The 17,729-nt window shown below is 34.0% G+C and overlaps 1 protein-coding gene across 3 annotated transcripts in view; it reads right to left on the bottom strand.

Annotated features, from left to right (window-relative positions):
• PPP1R12A (protein phosphatase 1 regulatory subunit 12A) overlaps positions 1–17,729 on the bottom strand; it is a 143,753-nt gene that overhangs the window by 12,474 nt on the left and 113,550 nt on the right. For all 3 annotated transcript variants that reach the window (XM_032393751.1, XM_032393752.1, XM_032393750.1), the window contains 5 exons: positions 16,783–16,904; positions 8,333–8,398; positions 3,616–3,632; positions 2,406–2,541; positions 170–274 (listed from right to left, as the gene is read on the bottom strand). In XM_032393751.1, the coding sequence (XP_032249642.1) occupies positions 170–274; positions 2,406–2,541; positions 3,616–3,632; positions 8,333–8,398; positions 16,783–16,904 (446 nt within the window). The remainder of the gene's footprint in view (positions 1–169; positions 275–2,405; positions 2,542–3,615; positions 3,633–8,332; positions 8,399–16,782; positions 16,905–17,729) is intronic.

Below are 17,729 nucleotides of genomic sequence, written 5' to 3'. Positions count from 1 at the left end.
AAGAAGTAAATGAAGTTATGTATTATTTTGATTCCTTCTTAGTAATAAGCTATTATCAGTAACCAGACTTATATTTCAAAGAAACACCTAAGAATATTTCAATCTAATTTTTAGACAGAATAAATCAAAACCATTACTTTCAGGGTAACAAAGAGAAAAAGGTACAAACCTGGGTGGCCTTTTCCAATTGTAATTTAAGATCGGTCAGTTCCATATTTGTATCATGTAGCTGTGCTTTCAGCTTTTCATTTTCAGCTAGAATTTGTTCATAAAGCTATAAAAATTAGGGTAGAACAACAAATTACTTTTCTGCTCTCTTAATATTTTAAGATTTCCCACTGATTACCTTGCAATATTAAAACAGAAAGATTAATGTAACATATGAGCCATTAAAGGATACATTAAAAATATTTTAATGCTTTATGGTTGTAAGGCAAAAATTTTTGGTTATGCAGGTATTTGTCCCATGTAAACTCTTTAACACATTAGTTCCAGTATTTAAAATTTAAGACTTCACTGAAAAATCTAACTTTTCTATTTCCATTAACAAATCTTCAGTTATATGATAAAGAGGAACCACACAGAGTAACTGTAGCTAGAGCTGAGGAGCCCCTGTGATCTTCATCTGGGGTCTGTGAGCTTTTCTGCCTATCATTCTTCCTTGAATTCCTGACACTGACATGGAGCATCAGTTGTATTTATCATTATAATTGTACTGCTTTTACTAAAATTTGAAGGAAAGTGAACTATTTCTTGAATACTTTCATAACATTTGAATCTACTACTTCTTTCTCCCCCATCTCTCCTACTACGAGTATAGATGCTTAAAATCATCTCTTATCTAGACTATTCTAGTATTAGAATTGTTTTCCTGACCTCCAATTTGTCCTATACATAGCAGCAAGAGTTAACTTCTTCTAAAATGACAATCTCAATTTCATATGCCAACCACTCCATTAATCCGGACATCAGAAACCCCGAATAGCTTCCCAGTGTTCTCAGTACAAAGATACCCTTAAGACAGCCTGTGAAGCACCGCACAGTCTGGCCCTGGCCTGTACATCTAAGTGTAACCTCACACGACCATCCCTTCTGCCCTACTAGCTATACTGAAGATTTAATCACTTCAATGCATCCCATGCCTTTCTGCCACCACATCTATGTCTTCATATCTCATTCCATCTAGAAAACTTTTTTCTCCCATTTTGCCAGTTAACTAATCGTCCTTCTATGATTCGCCTCTGAAGCTTCATTTCTTTAGGAAATCTATCTTTAGGCCCTGTCACTTTCCTTTGTTATACACTCTTATGAAATGGATTCTTTACTTCAGATAATTGTTTCAAGTTTTAAATTATACATTTATTAATATGACTGTATGATCATGTCGGTCTCTACTACTACATGGAAGATGTCCACAAGAACAAGGACAGTTATCTCCAACTCTATTGCCTATGAGTAGAAGCTCACTACTTAGGACAGTTCAGTGTTCAGTTCTTTACCGAATGAATGACAATCTTATACATAATGTAAACTGACCTCCCACCTTCCTTCTTTTGCTGACCTGGCTTATAAGAAAATTCAAATAGCTGCCAACTACCTGGGGGAACATGTACAAATATCACAAGCCTTCTTTTTCCCCAACAAACTTCATCAGGTTTATTCTAAGCTCATAATATTAAGAATTACGAGAGTCATAATCCTAGACTGTTGAGTTTCCAGGACTTACTTCTTAAATACTTCCATCCTTAAGACATAATAGCACTTACACTATCACAAGTTTTTTAGTTACCTAGGAAAAGCTATATTCTCCTAGGAAAAGCTCTGTTCTCTGGCTGCCTCTTATTGACAAATAGGTAAAGTGTGTGTGCATGCTTGTGTGAGTGTACATGCACACATAACCCCCCCGCTTCGCCCCCCCCCCCCCACCCCGGCTCCCATGCCTCTTTTCAGCTCAATCACAGTATCACAGTACTGGCCTGAAACACTTAAGTGTGAAATAAAGTCTCTTCCCTTTAAAAAACAAACAGCTAGGGATGCCTGGGTGGCTTAGTCGGTTAAGTGTCTGCCTTCGGCTCGGGTCCTGATCCCAGGATCCTGGGATTGAGTCCCACATCCGGCTCCTTGCTCGGCGGGAAGCCTGCTTCTCCCTCTCCCACTCCCTCTGCTTGTGTTCCCTCTCTCGCTGTCTCTCTGACAAATAAATTAAATCTTTAAAAAACAAAAACAAAAAAAACCCCAAACAGCTATTTATATTCTCCCTACCATTTAGTGCCCCAAACTGAAAATTAAAGTAAGTTATTTCAAGATACTGATTTCATTCTGAGTTTCTAGGAATAATATCTAAACATAAATATATTAAGACAAAAGATTATTTTTAATGAAATGCAGCTGAATAATCCAAGTACCTTTTTAAAGTCAGTTGAGTCGTCCTTTTCTAGCCTGCTACTGTAAGGTTTTCTTTCTTCTAAGTAACTGTATGATCCAGAGCGACCCAGCAAGGAATCATACCGATCACCAGCTGATGTGGAAGTGGTTTCATATCTTTAAAAGATGAGTTAAAGTAAAAATCTTTATTATAGGTTTTTACAGCTCCCATTAACATGCATCCTAGTACATTTTAACTTGATATTCCAAATAGTAGGTAACATTCTCTTTCATCTATTATCATCTGTATCTGTGATAATAAATGGAAAGTTATTTATAATACTATTAATTTCTATTATTTGAGGGGAGATTCAATATATCTAAAAAGTCAGAACTGGTTTCACATCGTGATAAATTATTTCAACAATTTTAAACTGTATACTTTTTCTACATTTTAAAATCTCTGAAATCAGAACATGGCTTATAACTGATGGTGTATTATAGTTTAATTGGTAGCACTTTTCCTTTAAGTGGCATGTAATTGTTTAACAATTAGTAACATCTGAGATTTGATAAACTCCTCTATCCAAAGTGATAGATAATAGGTCTGCCCTAAACAGAAAGAACCTATCTCATTTGTACATGAGAATTTTCTTATTATCTCATTATTAATTCAGGTTACCTTTTCCTGATAAATGCTATTGTCTCTACATTTCAATTCAAAAGAATCATCAGTACATAAAAATTTGTTCTTAGTTTTACAAGGTTTTAGTTAACTATTATGAGTGAGAGAAATGCAATGGAGATTAGACTTAAGGACACTGTGGAGGTTCTCTAAAAGGTGAATAATTTTGAGATAGATGACAATTTTTAGTGTCTTCATTGTTTTTATCTAAAGCAGGGATCAGAGAGAAGATTCAGAATACCTAATCAAATAAATTTCTGGTGGGTTTCATCAGCCCCTGCTGTTAATAATGACATAGTTAATACTGAAGTAATTTAGGAAGCTTAGGAAAATTTAAAAAGTTATCACTGTTGTAAGGATTTAACAAAAATTTTCTTTTTTATAGTGACTTACTATGACTACTGAACTAGAAGTAAAGGCTTTGACAAAGCTGGTAAGAGTTACTAGGTCATCTAAACATCTACAGATTTTTATTACTCAAATTAATTCTAACTTACAAAATCTATAAATATCTAAGCAACACAGAATAAAAATAAGAAAAAAGTTAGTAAAAATGTAAAACATACCTAGATATGGAATCCGTCTAGAAAGAAAAACATAGGCATATTATATTTTTATACTCTCATTAAAGTAACTTGATTGATGAAGTAAATTTAACATTTATACAGTTTTCACACTATTAAAGTAACTTATCTATTTACTATATATATGTTTTAACTTTAATGTGATTGTTCTTAGAAAGAAGTTCTAGAACAGAGTCATCACACATTTTTCATGCACAATAACCATATAATTACATTTGGCAATTTATGCTCATCTTTTATGAATTCCTACAAATGCCACCATACAATATTTTTAATTAGAAGAAAAAAAAGAAGACTAGGACAAAAATCTATTACTTCTACCTACTCAGGAGAAAGTAATAGGTTTATTTATATTAAGAAATGTCAAGTTTACTATGTGACATCCCAAAGCAACTATTTTTCTCATTTTTCTGTTTTTGAGACAGTAACACGAGAGGCAAACAAATGAATACCTAAGGTATTTTATGTACAATAATATACACATAATTTTGTTTAAATTTTACTTTCTAGAAATCCAGCTATAAATTCCGTCAAAGTTTAGCAACTGGAGACTTAATTTTCTCAAGCAAGTGGTATACTTTATCAATGTTTCATAACTCTTCTTATCTAAATGGTGAAATGATTAATAGGGTAAAAGAATCTTAGTTGGGAACAAAGTATTTTTGTTTTTTGGTGGTCATCTTTAGCTCTTTCCCTTTCTATTGAAGCTCTTGCTCAAACTACACTTCTCTGTAAGGCAACTATTCAGAAATGGTTTAAGTTTCTGAAGTAGGTATTTGTATTTTTCCATTACATTTATCTTTGAATGCACTGTAAAATTATTGGGTTCCTTTGGGATTAAGTCTAATTTGGACTAAAAATGCCTTACTAAAGTCTATTTAAATTTCCTTTGCAAAACCAATTTTAATTTTGCACTTGCTTCCTATTTTTTTGATGTGATGCTTTATTTCATTGATTTGTTCATTAGTTTTATAACAATTAACAATTCTGAAGTTAAATTTCAACTTTCAAGAGATTCAAATTCATACATTGCTAAGAGACTTTGAAAGTTCTTATCACAAGAGAAAAAAAGTAACTAAATGTGGGAATGGATGTTAACTAGACTTACTGTGGTGATAATTTTTCAATATATACAAATAATGAGTCACTATGCTGAACACCTGAAACTAATACAATATTATATGTCAATTATATCTCAAAAAAATAACACAATAAAAAAAAACCAAGAGATCTATTCAAATTCAGAAAAATATCCAAGTATGAAATAAAATGTGTGCATATCAAATGAAAAGATCGCCATTCACCTCATAGTTTGTACTCTGGTTCACTAATTTAAATTTAAGAAAAAATAAAAACTCCAAGTAGTCACAGAAATCACTCAAATTCCATTTCTTTGTCTTTAAAAATCATGGTGCTAATAACGTACTACATGGAGCAATGGGTGTTATGCGAAAACAATGAATCGTGGATCACTACATCAAAAACTAATGATGTATTATATGGTGACTAACATAACATAATAAAATAAAAAACTAAAATAAAAACACATAACAAATTAACAAAATCATGTATTTTTTACATTTTTAAGATTGTAATAAAAAACACATGACATAAAAGTTACCATCTAAACTACTTTTAGGAGTATATAGCTCAATAGTGTTAACTATATTCACATTGTTGTGCAACACATCTCTAGAATGTTTTCATCTTGCAAAACAAACTTTATACCCATTGAACAATTCCCCATATTCTTCTACCCCCAGCCCTTGGAAACCACAATTCTACTTTCTAAGAGTTTGAATAGTTTAGATACCTCATATAAGTGGAATCATACAGTATGTCTATTTTGTGACCAGCTTATTTCATTTAGCATATGTCCTTATTTCATATAGCAATGTTCTTGCTCCCCGTGTTTTAAAATTATTTTTCCAAAGTAAAAATACACTTAATTACAGTACTATAAGCTCATCTAAAAGTACCACAGCATAAAAAGTTCCTCTATAACTCCCCTGCCTCCAACCCTCTAGATAACTGTTACCTTTTTTGTATACATACCCATGTATGAATTTGATTTGTACTGTTAATCTCCATAAAGGATGAATTTATTACAGTCCCAAAATCTTATATAAAAATACTATGTCAATAGTGATCATACCAAATCTGAGCATCATTAGCCTTTGCCAATTTCACTTTTTATATTAACTGTCATGTCTTTGGTTTATTAATGAGATTAAATGCATTTTCAAGCTTCCTGGCCATTTATATTTCTTTTGTAAAATTTATAAATTTCATGTATTCTGTCTCTACTTCCTTTTCCTTGAGTCTTTTCATAGTATAAATACCAATATTTTAAATGTTATAAAAGATAGCTAAGACTATTCACTTTTAACTCAGCAAATGTGTCTCAACTTTAAGAAGGGTACTGTTTCTGTCATATTTTAGTTTTCTACGTTTAAATAATCAAATCTGTTAATCTTTTCTTTTTCTTGCCTTGGTGTCATACTTAAATTCTTGATTTATTACTAGTATCCTTCGCATGGTAAAAGTTTTATTATCCAATAACTTAATGAAAGCAAATCACAATAACCAAAGCAACAGAAGCACCATTTTTAGAAATAATGAATGTTATAATAATATATGATTCTAATAATATATAATTTTCTGTGATAAAATTTAATCTTAATTTCTTTTAATTTATATCCTGAAGGTAGACAGCTTGAGCTTCACATGCAATTCAGAATTTGTAGGAACTTTTTGACATTATACAATTTACTTTGAAGCAAAAAGTACATGACCCAATGCCAGTTTTTAATGTGGTTAACTTGGATTCAGGTGTTCTATTATCAAACACACTTTTGAGGTGATGATGACGTTATTTATTTCAGAAAATGCACAGAAGAATTTTGCTGCTAATACTTTTACACAAAAAAGGGCTGCTGCTACAAGTTTTTAAAAGAGTGGCATACTTAATGGCTAGAAACACTTTTCTTGTTTATTGTAGAAGACACTGTGTTAGTGTGTTAACCTCCACTCTTCCTTTTCCTCATGGTGTACCAGTCATTTGGTTTAGGTGAGATGGTATATAGCCCACATTAGTAGCAAAATGGCTGCAATATCCTAGTGGTGGACCTTGTCTGGCCGAAGCCAATTATTAATCCCAGACACCTAAGGTAAACCTGCTTCAGGATGAAGCTGACATAGAGGGTTGTGCAATACAACTGGAGCATAATAAATTCTCTTTGTTTAATTCGGTTTCAGCTGGGTTTTCTGTTACTTGTAATTGAATGCTAGCACAAAATCAAGAGCTAAATAACCCCCTATTTAAAATGAACAAAACCTATTTAAATTGTTTGGAACTAAGAAAATGTTTCTTAGAAACAATTTCTACTCAATGTTAATGTATCTCATGTATAATTTTAACAGTAAAACTTAAACACAAGTATCAGTATGCTTCAAGGTCACAACTTTGAAGTCAGAAAATCTTTTCCCTTCTATCCCAGCCTGATGGGTGAGGTCTATGTGATAAGGCAGTGAAAAGTGCCAACTAGGGATGGTTTACTAACCCATTTCCTTTCGTTTACCTATTATTTTTCCCTTGAAAGATGGGAATTCATAGGGTAACACTGGGAAAGGAAGACAATGGGCAGGTTTAGAGAATATAATAAACACGAGACATAGGGGAACTGGGGGAGTGTGGACAATTGAGAGGCAAAAGGTCTAAAAGTGATAAAACTTTACCCTGCAAATAATTTACCCTTGGAAGTAATTAATTCTTCAGTATCTGTCTGGGTACCTAATTATAAAATAAAAGTACCTTTCCGGACAAAATAGGAAACTTGGCCCTAAAAGTAACCTCCACAGTCACATAGCACAGGTAACCAACTTCTGGTCACTTCATATTATCGCAGATCCTTGCTGACTGAAAAGCATTTCAATAGCTCTCTTTAGGAACTCCAAGTCAAAAATATAGATGATATGACAGAATGCCATTTCAGGTTAGATACTGCTAAGCTTAGAAGATTAGAACTAACTCATATTATACAGCTCTACCCCTATGTGAATAGAGCTCTTTAAAGCATGTCAGCTTTCTCCACAGCCAAACAATAGGGAATAGAGGGGGGAAAATAGTGGTAAGAAACTTTCAGCATTTGCTAGTTATGTAACCTTTTAAGTCATTCAAACTTGCCTTAGTTTCTTTATTACTATTGAGTAATCTTCTCCCTTTTGGAGAAGATTGTTGGTACAATCAGTTGTGATAATATGAAAGTTCTTTAGAGCACTAAATTTCTAAACAAATGTAAAGAAAGTTAAAAAGACCTACTGTCTTCTCTAGAAGGTAACTTTGCCTTCCACTACTTCTTGATATCCCTTAGATACTTTTGTTTTTTCTTTTCAGTTTTGAAGATTAATTTACATATAATAAACTATCCACTTAGAGTATACAGTTTGATAAGTTTGACAGCTGTATATATCCAGAATATCACCACTATAATCAAGATCCAGAATATTTCCATTGCCTCTAAAATATTCTTTGTGTCCCTTCCAGTCCATTTACCCCTGATCCCAGAGAGACACCGAGTCTACCTCCAGCATGCAGGTACAGTGTGTAGTAACTGTCTTGCATGAATAAATTCAAACACAAGCAAACAGTAATCCTTAAAAAATATGAATATTTCTAAACACAAAAAATGCTTTTTACCTGAGTTTCTTTCTTATTGGATCCTTCTTCTGTATCTGATTGTTGTTCTTGTTCATTTTCATCGCTCTAAAATAGATTGTTAATTTACTTTAGAAAAGTAAAAATAAATTTCAAACACTTGATACTTAAATATTTTAGGGCTTTTCTAAATTTTTTAAAAAATTTATTTACCTGAGAGAGAACGCGTGTGAGCGAGCGATGGAGGGGGTACGTGGGGTGGGGGAGGGGAGAGGCAGAGAGAATCTCAAGCAGACTCCCTGCTGAGCAGGGATCAATCTCATGACCTTGAGATCATGACCTAAGTGGAAATCAAGAGTCGGTCGCTTAACCAACTGAGCCATCCAGGCGCCCTGGGGCTTTTCTAATTTAAAACGACCCTTGAGAAAAATCTACCAGGAAATAAATCAAAAGGAAAACTGATTTTTAAGTGGGAATTTTTCTACCCTATTTTGAGGAAACCTTATTTTGTCTGCATGACACAATCTAAGTAGCTTAATATACATGGTGGAAAAAGACCATCTACCTAAAAACATGATTTAGGAAACATATTCACAGTGGGGATGAGGAAACTGGAGCTTAGCAGAAGAAGATATTACATTTTATACTGTAATGATACTGCATGTACTTTAATAGTTTAAAAGGTACTATTTAGACACTCAACTATAATGGGGCAGCAAAAATAGGAAATTCATTATCTTAAGTAAGAAAAGTTGGATTCTATAAGCTTGGCAAGATTTATGCAAAAGTCCTATTATATTTAGGTAGTTTATCAACATCCGGAAATTTCTTGGGAGCTTACAGCACACTAAATAGAAATCACGTGAAATCAATGACGCTGTTGCTAGTTTTATTTATTAATATAAATGTTAATATAAAATAATAAAAATATGAATTCTGCATCATGAAATGATCGTTTTTAAAAACTACAGTTTCATGGGAAAACACAGAAACTGGGAATTTAAAAAGTGGGGAAGTTCAGAGGTCCTAAAAGTAGTAATAAAAAAAAGGGGGGGAGCCTACTAACACAAGAGATTAAAAAGCTGCTTAACTACATAACACCCTTTCTTTGACAGAGCTCTTTTTGTATGTTGTCTGATACGGGTTCAAATGTGGCTAAGATGGGGAAAGAAGACCTGTGCTCTGGTGGCTAATTAGAACACAATTCAAGGCAGGGTCAAGTTAAAAAGATGAGTACTGCCAATATGAATCCCAGGAAGAATCCTTGCAATGCAAGTTAAGGGTATTCCAGAAAGTGAAGTTCTGAAAGGAAAGCTGGTCTGAATAAAACTCAGGAAAAATAAATACTATATAATAAAAACAGCTTTGACTATGAACCTCTTAATACATACGACTTATTAAAAATATAATTTTAAGCAACAAGAAAGTGTTACTATGTTAGGATGCTAACTAAGACTGTAAGGTTTTATTTTACTGTTATTAAAATGTAAATGAGCAATCAATTAAAATCAACCAGATATCATATACTTCTTGATGAACAAACATACCTTGCCAAAAGAATTTCTGAACCAGAATGGGATCAGTTCTCTACCTGATAGTTACCAATTGGTAAAATGGCAGCTACCAATTTATAGGAAATATAAAAAACCACATGAATGTGTTAAACAACACTTCTGGGGTATGATAACCCAGTTCATTCAAAAATAATTGTAAGGAAAAAAATGAGAGGGAGAAACTGATTAAAAGAGGCTTTAAAGATATAATGAATCATAACACATAGTCCCTACTGTATTCCAACCAAACCAGCAAAGTATAAAAGTACAACAAACCAGTTATCGCATATATGAATCAAATGGACATTAAAACTGACTGGATATTAAATATGAAGGATTACTGTTAACTTACTTAACGGTAAATGTGATCACGGTATTGTGATCATTTGTTGTATGGTAACAAATACTGTGACTACTTATTACTTAAAATATACAATTCTAGTAATTTTTTTTTTTTTAAGATTTTTTAAATTTATTTGACAGAGAGAGAGACAGCGAGAGAGGGAACACAAGAGGGGGAGCAGGAGAGGGAGGAGCACGCCGAGCAGGGAGCCCGATGTGGGGCTCAATCCCAGGACCCTGGGATCATGACCTGAGCCGAAGGCAGACGCTTAAAGACTGAGCCACCCAGGTGCCCCAATTCTAGTAATTTTTAAAAAGGAATCCTTTCCTCTTAAAAATACATACTAAAATTTTTAGATGAAATGATATTCTGTAGATTTTCTTCAAATAATATGGGAGTTGGGGAGATGGTAGGGATTTAGCTTAAACAATGGATATCTGGAGCAGGGTCATTATACTTCTCTGTTACTTTTGTATGTTTGAATCTTCTATATTAAAAATTAAAAGAAAAATGGAAAAAAAAACACCCAAGAGGCTGAAAAAACCCAAACAGATTATGTTTGTCCTTCTATAGTTCTATGTTCTATTGAAACAGCATAAATTTCATGTTAACTGTGCTATGCGATAGTTCTTCTTTCTCCTGTATATGAATAGCAATGTTAGGCAGATATATATACAAACAGGGATAAGAAAAAAATAAAATTTTGTATGATTAAATTGTTATAATTTGACAAGCCAAAGCACTGTTTCTATCAAACATCGTGTTATGTATATTATATAATCATATTCATGAAAATGGAATGTAAAGCATCTTAAGGAGTTCTAGGTAGATAGTGAAGTAGGAGGATCCTGAGTTCATCTCCTTCCATGGACACACTGAGGCAACAGCTACATATAATGTAACTTACTCTGAAAACAACCTGAAAACTAGCAGAACAGATCTTCCATTGCTAAAAAACATACAGAAGCCCCATGGAGAAAGGGTAGGAGGGGCAGAAAGGCAGTTGGGTATCAAACCTCCCACATGGCAACCCACAAATGAGAGGTATATCACAGGTACAGAACTCCTCCTCAAGGAGCAAGGAGAATCATGCCTCACATTGGGCAACCCCTACCCTGGGGACCTGCATGGGGAAGATGAATCTCCATAACATTCTGCTTTGAAAATAAGCAGGGCTTAACTCCAGGAACTTTGAAAATCAGTGGGGCTTAACTCTGGAAGAGCCAGAAGGCTATAGGAAATGGACACTCCACTTTCAAAGGGCCACTGTACTATGTCATTTGGTTTGGGACCCTGCACAGAAGCAGTAGTTTGAAAAGCAGCTGGGTTAGACATGAAGATTTACTTACTAATTTTAGGGTACATGCTTGAGGTGCTGTAGGAGCTTTCTCTGGGAAAGGAGGTACTAGCTAGCATCATTTCCAACCCCCTTCTGCCTAGTTGGCCAGACACAGGTGCCAGTTCTGACACCCTCTATCTACCTTCCTAGCACTGCCCACCCCACCCCAGCTCTCCCTGTGGATGCTCCCTGCGCAATCCACTCACACTGGCAGGCACCCCTTCAAAGTGGCTCCTGCTCTGTAACACCTGGCGGGCAGCCTTGGTCAGGACTGGTGCCCCAGGCAATGATTACTGCCCCATCACACCTAGCAGGCAGCCCTGGTGGGGACTGGACCACTTTCAAAGCTACTCCTGTCCTGGGGAGGGGGAGAGCCAGTCCCACTCACCAGCCTACCCACAGCAGCTACAGCCAGGCTTCTCAGTCAGCTGCACTGGGGGCCAGCACTGCCCATCAGTGTAGCTGCAGTAGTCGCAGCTGGTCACTGCAGCCAGCGGGGCTGAGGGCCAGCCACCCACCAGTGCCCCCAGATCATGGCCTAGTTACAAGAGGAAGGTATACAAAGCTCACACAGGGGACACCCCTGGAGTGCCTGGTTCTGTTGATAGGGTGGCGGGAAGGGTTGTGTCACAGGGCACCACAAAACCCTTTCTACACAAGGCCACTACTTTCAAGACCAGGAGACATGGCTGACCTACTTAATACAGAGAAACAAACATAAAGAGTAGGAAAAAATGAGGAAACAGAGGACTATGTTCCAAATGAAAGAATAAGACAAAACCTCAGAAAAAGAACGAAATGGAAATAACCAATATACCTGATACAGGGTTCAAAGTCATGGTCATAAAGATGTTCACCAGACTTGAGAGAAGAATGGATGAACTAAGGGTGAACTTCAACAAAGAAAACAGAAGAACCAATCAGAGCTGAAGAATACAGAAACTGAGGTGAAAGATACACTAGAGTCAACAGCAGATTAGAGAATGCAAAACAATGAATCTGCAATCTGGAAGACAGGGTTAGTGGAAAGCATCGAGGGTGAACAACAAAAAGAAAAAAAAACTAAAAAATGAGAACAGGTTAAGGGACCTCTGGGACAACATCAAGTATATTAACATTAACATTAACATTATAGGGGTCCCAGAAGGAGAAGAGAGAGAGAGAGAGGCAGAGAACTTATTTTAAGAAATAATAACTGAAAACTTCCCTAACCTGGGGAAGGGAACAGACATCCAGATCCAGGAAGCGCACAGATCCCCAAACAAGAGGAATCCAAGGAGGTCCACACCAAGATATATATTAATCAAAACGTCAAAAATTAAAGAGAATCTTAAAATCAACTAGTTATGTACAAGGGAAACCCTATAAGGCTTAGCTTATTTTTCAGCAGAAACTTTGCAGGCCAGAAGAGAGTGGTGTGACATAAGGCTGTCATGGAAAAAACCTACAATCTTCTGGAAAAAACCTACAACCAAGATTACCTAGAAAGGTTATCATTAAGAATTGAAGGAGAGAGAAAGAGTTTCCCAGATAAAAAAGTTAAAGGACTTCATCACCACTAAACCAGCCTTACAAGAAATGTTAAAGAGACTTCTGTAAGTGGAAAAGAGAAGGCCATAACTAGAAATAAGAAAATTATAAAAGGAAAAAATTTCACTGGCTAGTATATATGAAGGTTAAAAAACAAAAGTATTTGTTAAAAAACAAAATCAATTATACATACGGTCTTAAAAGGGAAGTTTATAGCGATACAGGCTTACTTCAAGCAACAAGAAAAATCTCAAACAATCTAACCTTATACCTAAAGGAATTAGAAAAATAACAAAGCCCAAAGTTAGCAGAAAAAAGGAAATAATAAAGATCAGAGCAGAAATAAATGAAATATAGACTAAAAAGCAATAAAAAAGATCAATGAAACTAAGAGCTGGTTCTTTGAAAGAAGAAACAAAATTGACAAACCTTTAGCCAGCTTCCTCAAGAAAAAAAGAGAACTGAAATAAATAAAATAAAAAATGAAAGAAGTTACAATGGACACCACAGGAGTACAAAGAATTATAAGAGACTATAAAAAACAATGACATGCCAACAAATTAGAAAAAATGGATAAATTTCTAGAAACATATAATCTTCTAAGATTAAATCAGGGAGAAAACAAAATCTGAACAGACTGATTACTAGTAATGAAATTGAATCAGTATTCAAAAAATGCCCAGCAAAGAGTGAAGTCCAGAATCAGATGGCTTTACAAGTGAGTTCTACCAAATATTTACAGAACTAATACCTATCTTTCTCTAATTTTCCAAAAAACAGAAGAGGAAGGAATGCTTCCAAATTCATTCTATAAGGCCAGCATTACCCTGATACCAAAATCAGACAAAGACACAAAGAAAATTATAGATCAAGATCACTGATGAACATACATGCAAAAATCCTCAATGAAGTATTAACCAAATACAACAGTATATTAAAAGGATTATTCACCATGATCGCATGGGACTTATCTCAGGAATGCAAAGGTACAATATCCATAAATCAATCAATATGATATAACACATTAACAAAATGAACAATAAAAATAATATGATTGTCTCGATCTAGAAAAAGTATTTGACAAAATTCAATATCCTTTCAAGATAAAAATTTTCAACATAAAATTTTAAAGGAAACATACGTCAACATAAAGAAGGCCACAGATGACGAACCCATCCATAGCTAACATATTCCACTGTGAAAAGCTGAAAGCTTTTCCTTTGAGATCAGAAACAGGACAAGGATATGCCCTCTCACCACTCAACATAGTACTGGAAGTCCCACCCACAGTAATCAGACAAGAAAAAGAAATAAAAGTAATCCAAATTAGTAAGGAATAAATAAAACTGTCACTATTTGCAGATGACAAACCATAGAGAGAAAACCCTGAAGATTCCACTGAAAGCTATTAGAACTAATAAATGAATTCAGTCAGTTGCAGGACACAAAATCAATACACAAAAATATATGTTGCATTTCTACACATTAATAACGAACTAGCTGAAAGAGAAATTAAAAAAAATTCCCATTTACAACTGCATCAAAAAGAATAAAATACCTAGGAATGAATATAACCAAGAAGGTGAAAGACCTATACTCTGAAATGATAAGATATTGATGAAAGAAACTGAAGATGACACAAATGAAAAGATACACAATGCTCATGGACTAGAAAAATACTGTCAAAATGTACACACTACTCAAGGCAATCTACAAATTCATACAATCTCTATCAAAAAGCAATAGTATTTTTCACAGAATTAGAATAATCCTAAAATTTATATGGAACCACAAATAACCCTGAAAAGCCAAGGCAATCTTGAGAAAGAATCTTAACAAAACTGGAGGTATCACAATCCAAGATTTCAAAGTATACTACAAAGTGATAGTCATCAAAACACTATGGTACCGTCACAAAAACAGACACACAGATCAATAGAGCAGAATAGAAAAACCAAAAATAAACCCCTGCTTATATGGTTAATCTTCGACAGAGCAAAAGAATATATAATAAGGAAAAAGCCTCTTAAAAAAATGGTGCTGGAAAACCAGTCAGCTACATGAAAAAGAATGAAACTGGACCATTTTTATACCATTCACAAAAATAAACTCAAAATGGATTAAAGACCATTTAACACAGGCAGTAAATTCTTGGATATCAGCCCTAAGCAGTTTATTTTTGGATCTGTCCCCTCAGGCAAGGGAAACATCAGCAAAAATAAACAATTGGGACTTATCAAACTAGAAAGATTTTGTACAATGAAGGAAACCATCATCTGAATGAAAAGGCTAACCCAGTGAATGGAAGAAGATACTTGCAAATAATAATATCTGGTAAGGGGTTAATATTAAAAAAATATAAAAACCGCATACAACTCAACACCCCCCCCGCAAAAAAAGTCCGATTAAAAAATAGAAGAGAATCAAAAAGACATTTTTCCAAAAAGACACAGATGGCTAACAGATATATGAAAAGGTGCTCGACATCACTAATCATCAGGGAAATGCAAAAAAAAAAAACCACCCCACAAGGAGATATTATCTTGCACCTGTCAGAATGGTTAGCATCAAAAAAATAAGAAGTAAGAAATGTTGGCGAGGATGTGGAGAAAAGGGAACCTTTGTGCACTGTTGGTGGGAATGCAAATACGTGCAGCCACTATGGAAAACAGTATGGAGCTTCCTCAAAAAATTAAGAAGAAATACCATATTATCCAGTAATCCCCCTACTGGGTAATTTACCTGAAGAAAACTAAAACACTAATCCTTAAAGACAGATTTATCCCCATGTTCACTACAGCATTATTTACAATAGCCAAGACAAGGAAGCAACTTAAGTATCCATCGACAGATTAAATAAAGAAGATGTGGAAATATATACAATGGAATATTACTCAGCCATAAAAAATGAAATCTTGCCATTCACAACAACATGGATAGACCTAGAGAGTATTATGTTAAGTGAAATAAGTCAAACAGAGAAAAACAAATACCACATGATTTTACTTTTATGTGGACTCTAATAAAAGTCCAAAAAATTACAAACAAACAGATTCATAAATACAGAGAACAAACTGTTTCAAGAAGGGATGGGAAGACAGGTTAAAAAGATGAAGGGGATTAAGAGGTTCAAACTTCCATTTATAAAATAAGGCGATGAAAAGTACAGCATAGGGAATATAGTCAATAATACTGTAATAACTGTAAAATGAGAGATGGTTACTACACTTATTGTAGTGGGCATTTCATATGTAATTGTTGAATTACTATATTGTATACTTGAAACTAATATATAATAATAATAAAATATGTAAAGCATCTTTCTTTCAAAGAATCTCCAAGGTAAAACAGTTTAGCCACTATATAATTCTGTATTTTATATATATATATTTATTTCTGTATTTTATATATATATGTGTGTGTGTGTGTGTGTGTGTATATATATATATATATATCTATCTATATATATCTCTCCTGAGCTGTAGCTATTAGCTATTATTTTTATTCCAAAATTGGGACAGAACTCTTGCTTTTTAGTAATACCAAAAATCTAAGTACTCATTAACTATCCTTATAAAGAAGAACTTTTCTGATTTAATAACTTGACTCAAAACACATAGTGATGACCTAAAGAATATGTAATCTGAGGTATATAAGAAATTATTAGCATGTACTTCTGGAAAAATTAAGTATACTATCAAGTAGTTATATGTTAATAGGTTCTCACATCTTGTGTCCAAAATGAAACTCCTGTAGATCTCCTTTTCTCTCTTGGTCGCCGCCGTTCTCGGATTGATTTAGGTTGTGATTTATCTTCTCCTTCTTTTTCCTCTTCTCTCTTTTCTCCCTCTGTTAAGAATTACAATGAAACACATGGTAGTAATGTATCTTGACAGTATTTTATAAGAAAAATATAATAACAATTCAAAGTCAATCTCCTTCATGAAGCCTTCTAAAATTCTCCAATCATAATTATTTTTTGTCCCTCTCAGTGCTCCTATAAAACACCTGGCTTAAACATGTATTTGTATCTCCCACTGGACAGGTTCTTGATCAAGACAAGAATTTTAATTATTTCATTTTCCTAGTGCCTAATACAAAACTTTTGCCAAAAGACACACTTACTATTTGCTGGATAGAAAATAACTGAATCCTATGAAAAGAACAGGGCTTGTTATTAATGTCTGATAGGGAGATACTTACTAAACCCAAAGTTAACACTTCAAGGAAACCAGTTCTTAATGACGGAAGAACTAGCAGGCATCCAACAAATTTATCAGTTTGTTTCTACTATTCCCAGTCCTCATTCAGTAGTAGAATAAATAATAAATAAATATAAAAAAAATAAATACAGTATTCATTCCATTTCTATTAAATAGCATCTATGAACAAACACTTTTTTTCTGGAAAAAAAATAATTTATATTTTATTAAAAACAAATCAACATAAAAAAATATAGTCTCAAAATTTGTTTCCTTCCTAGGACAGTTAAAATAGCTTCAGACTTATATACTAAAAAGGTATTAGGGCCTTTAAATCTGTTTTAAAAAGCAGACATCTATGTGGAACAAAGTAATGTTAAAAATTATTTTTCAAAAGTCTCTGTGTCATTAGCAAAGAGTTACAGCAAAAGAAATTCCAAAATTATAGTATTAAGAGGGTTTCTTAGAGTTG

This window comes from Phoca vitulina, unplaced genomic scaffold, assembly GCF_004348235.1.
Source record: "Phoca vitulina isolate PV1807 unplaced genomic scaffold, GSC_HSeal_1.0 scaffold76, whole genome shotgun sequence".
Classification (NCBI taxonomy): Eukaryota; Metazoa; Chordata; class Mammalia; order Carnivora; family Phocidae; genus Phoca; species Phoca vitulina.
Note: the sequence above shows the minus strand (reverse complement) of the source record. Positions and strands in the feature narration are given on the sequence as shown.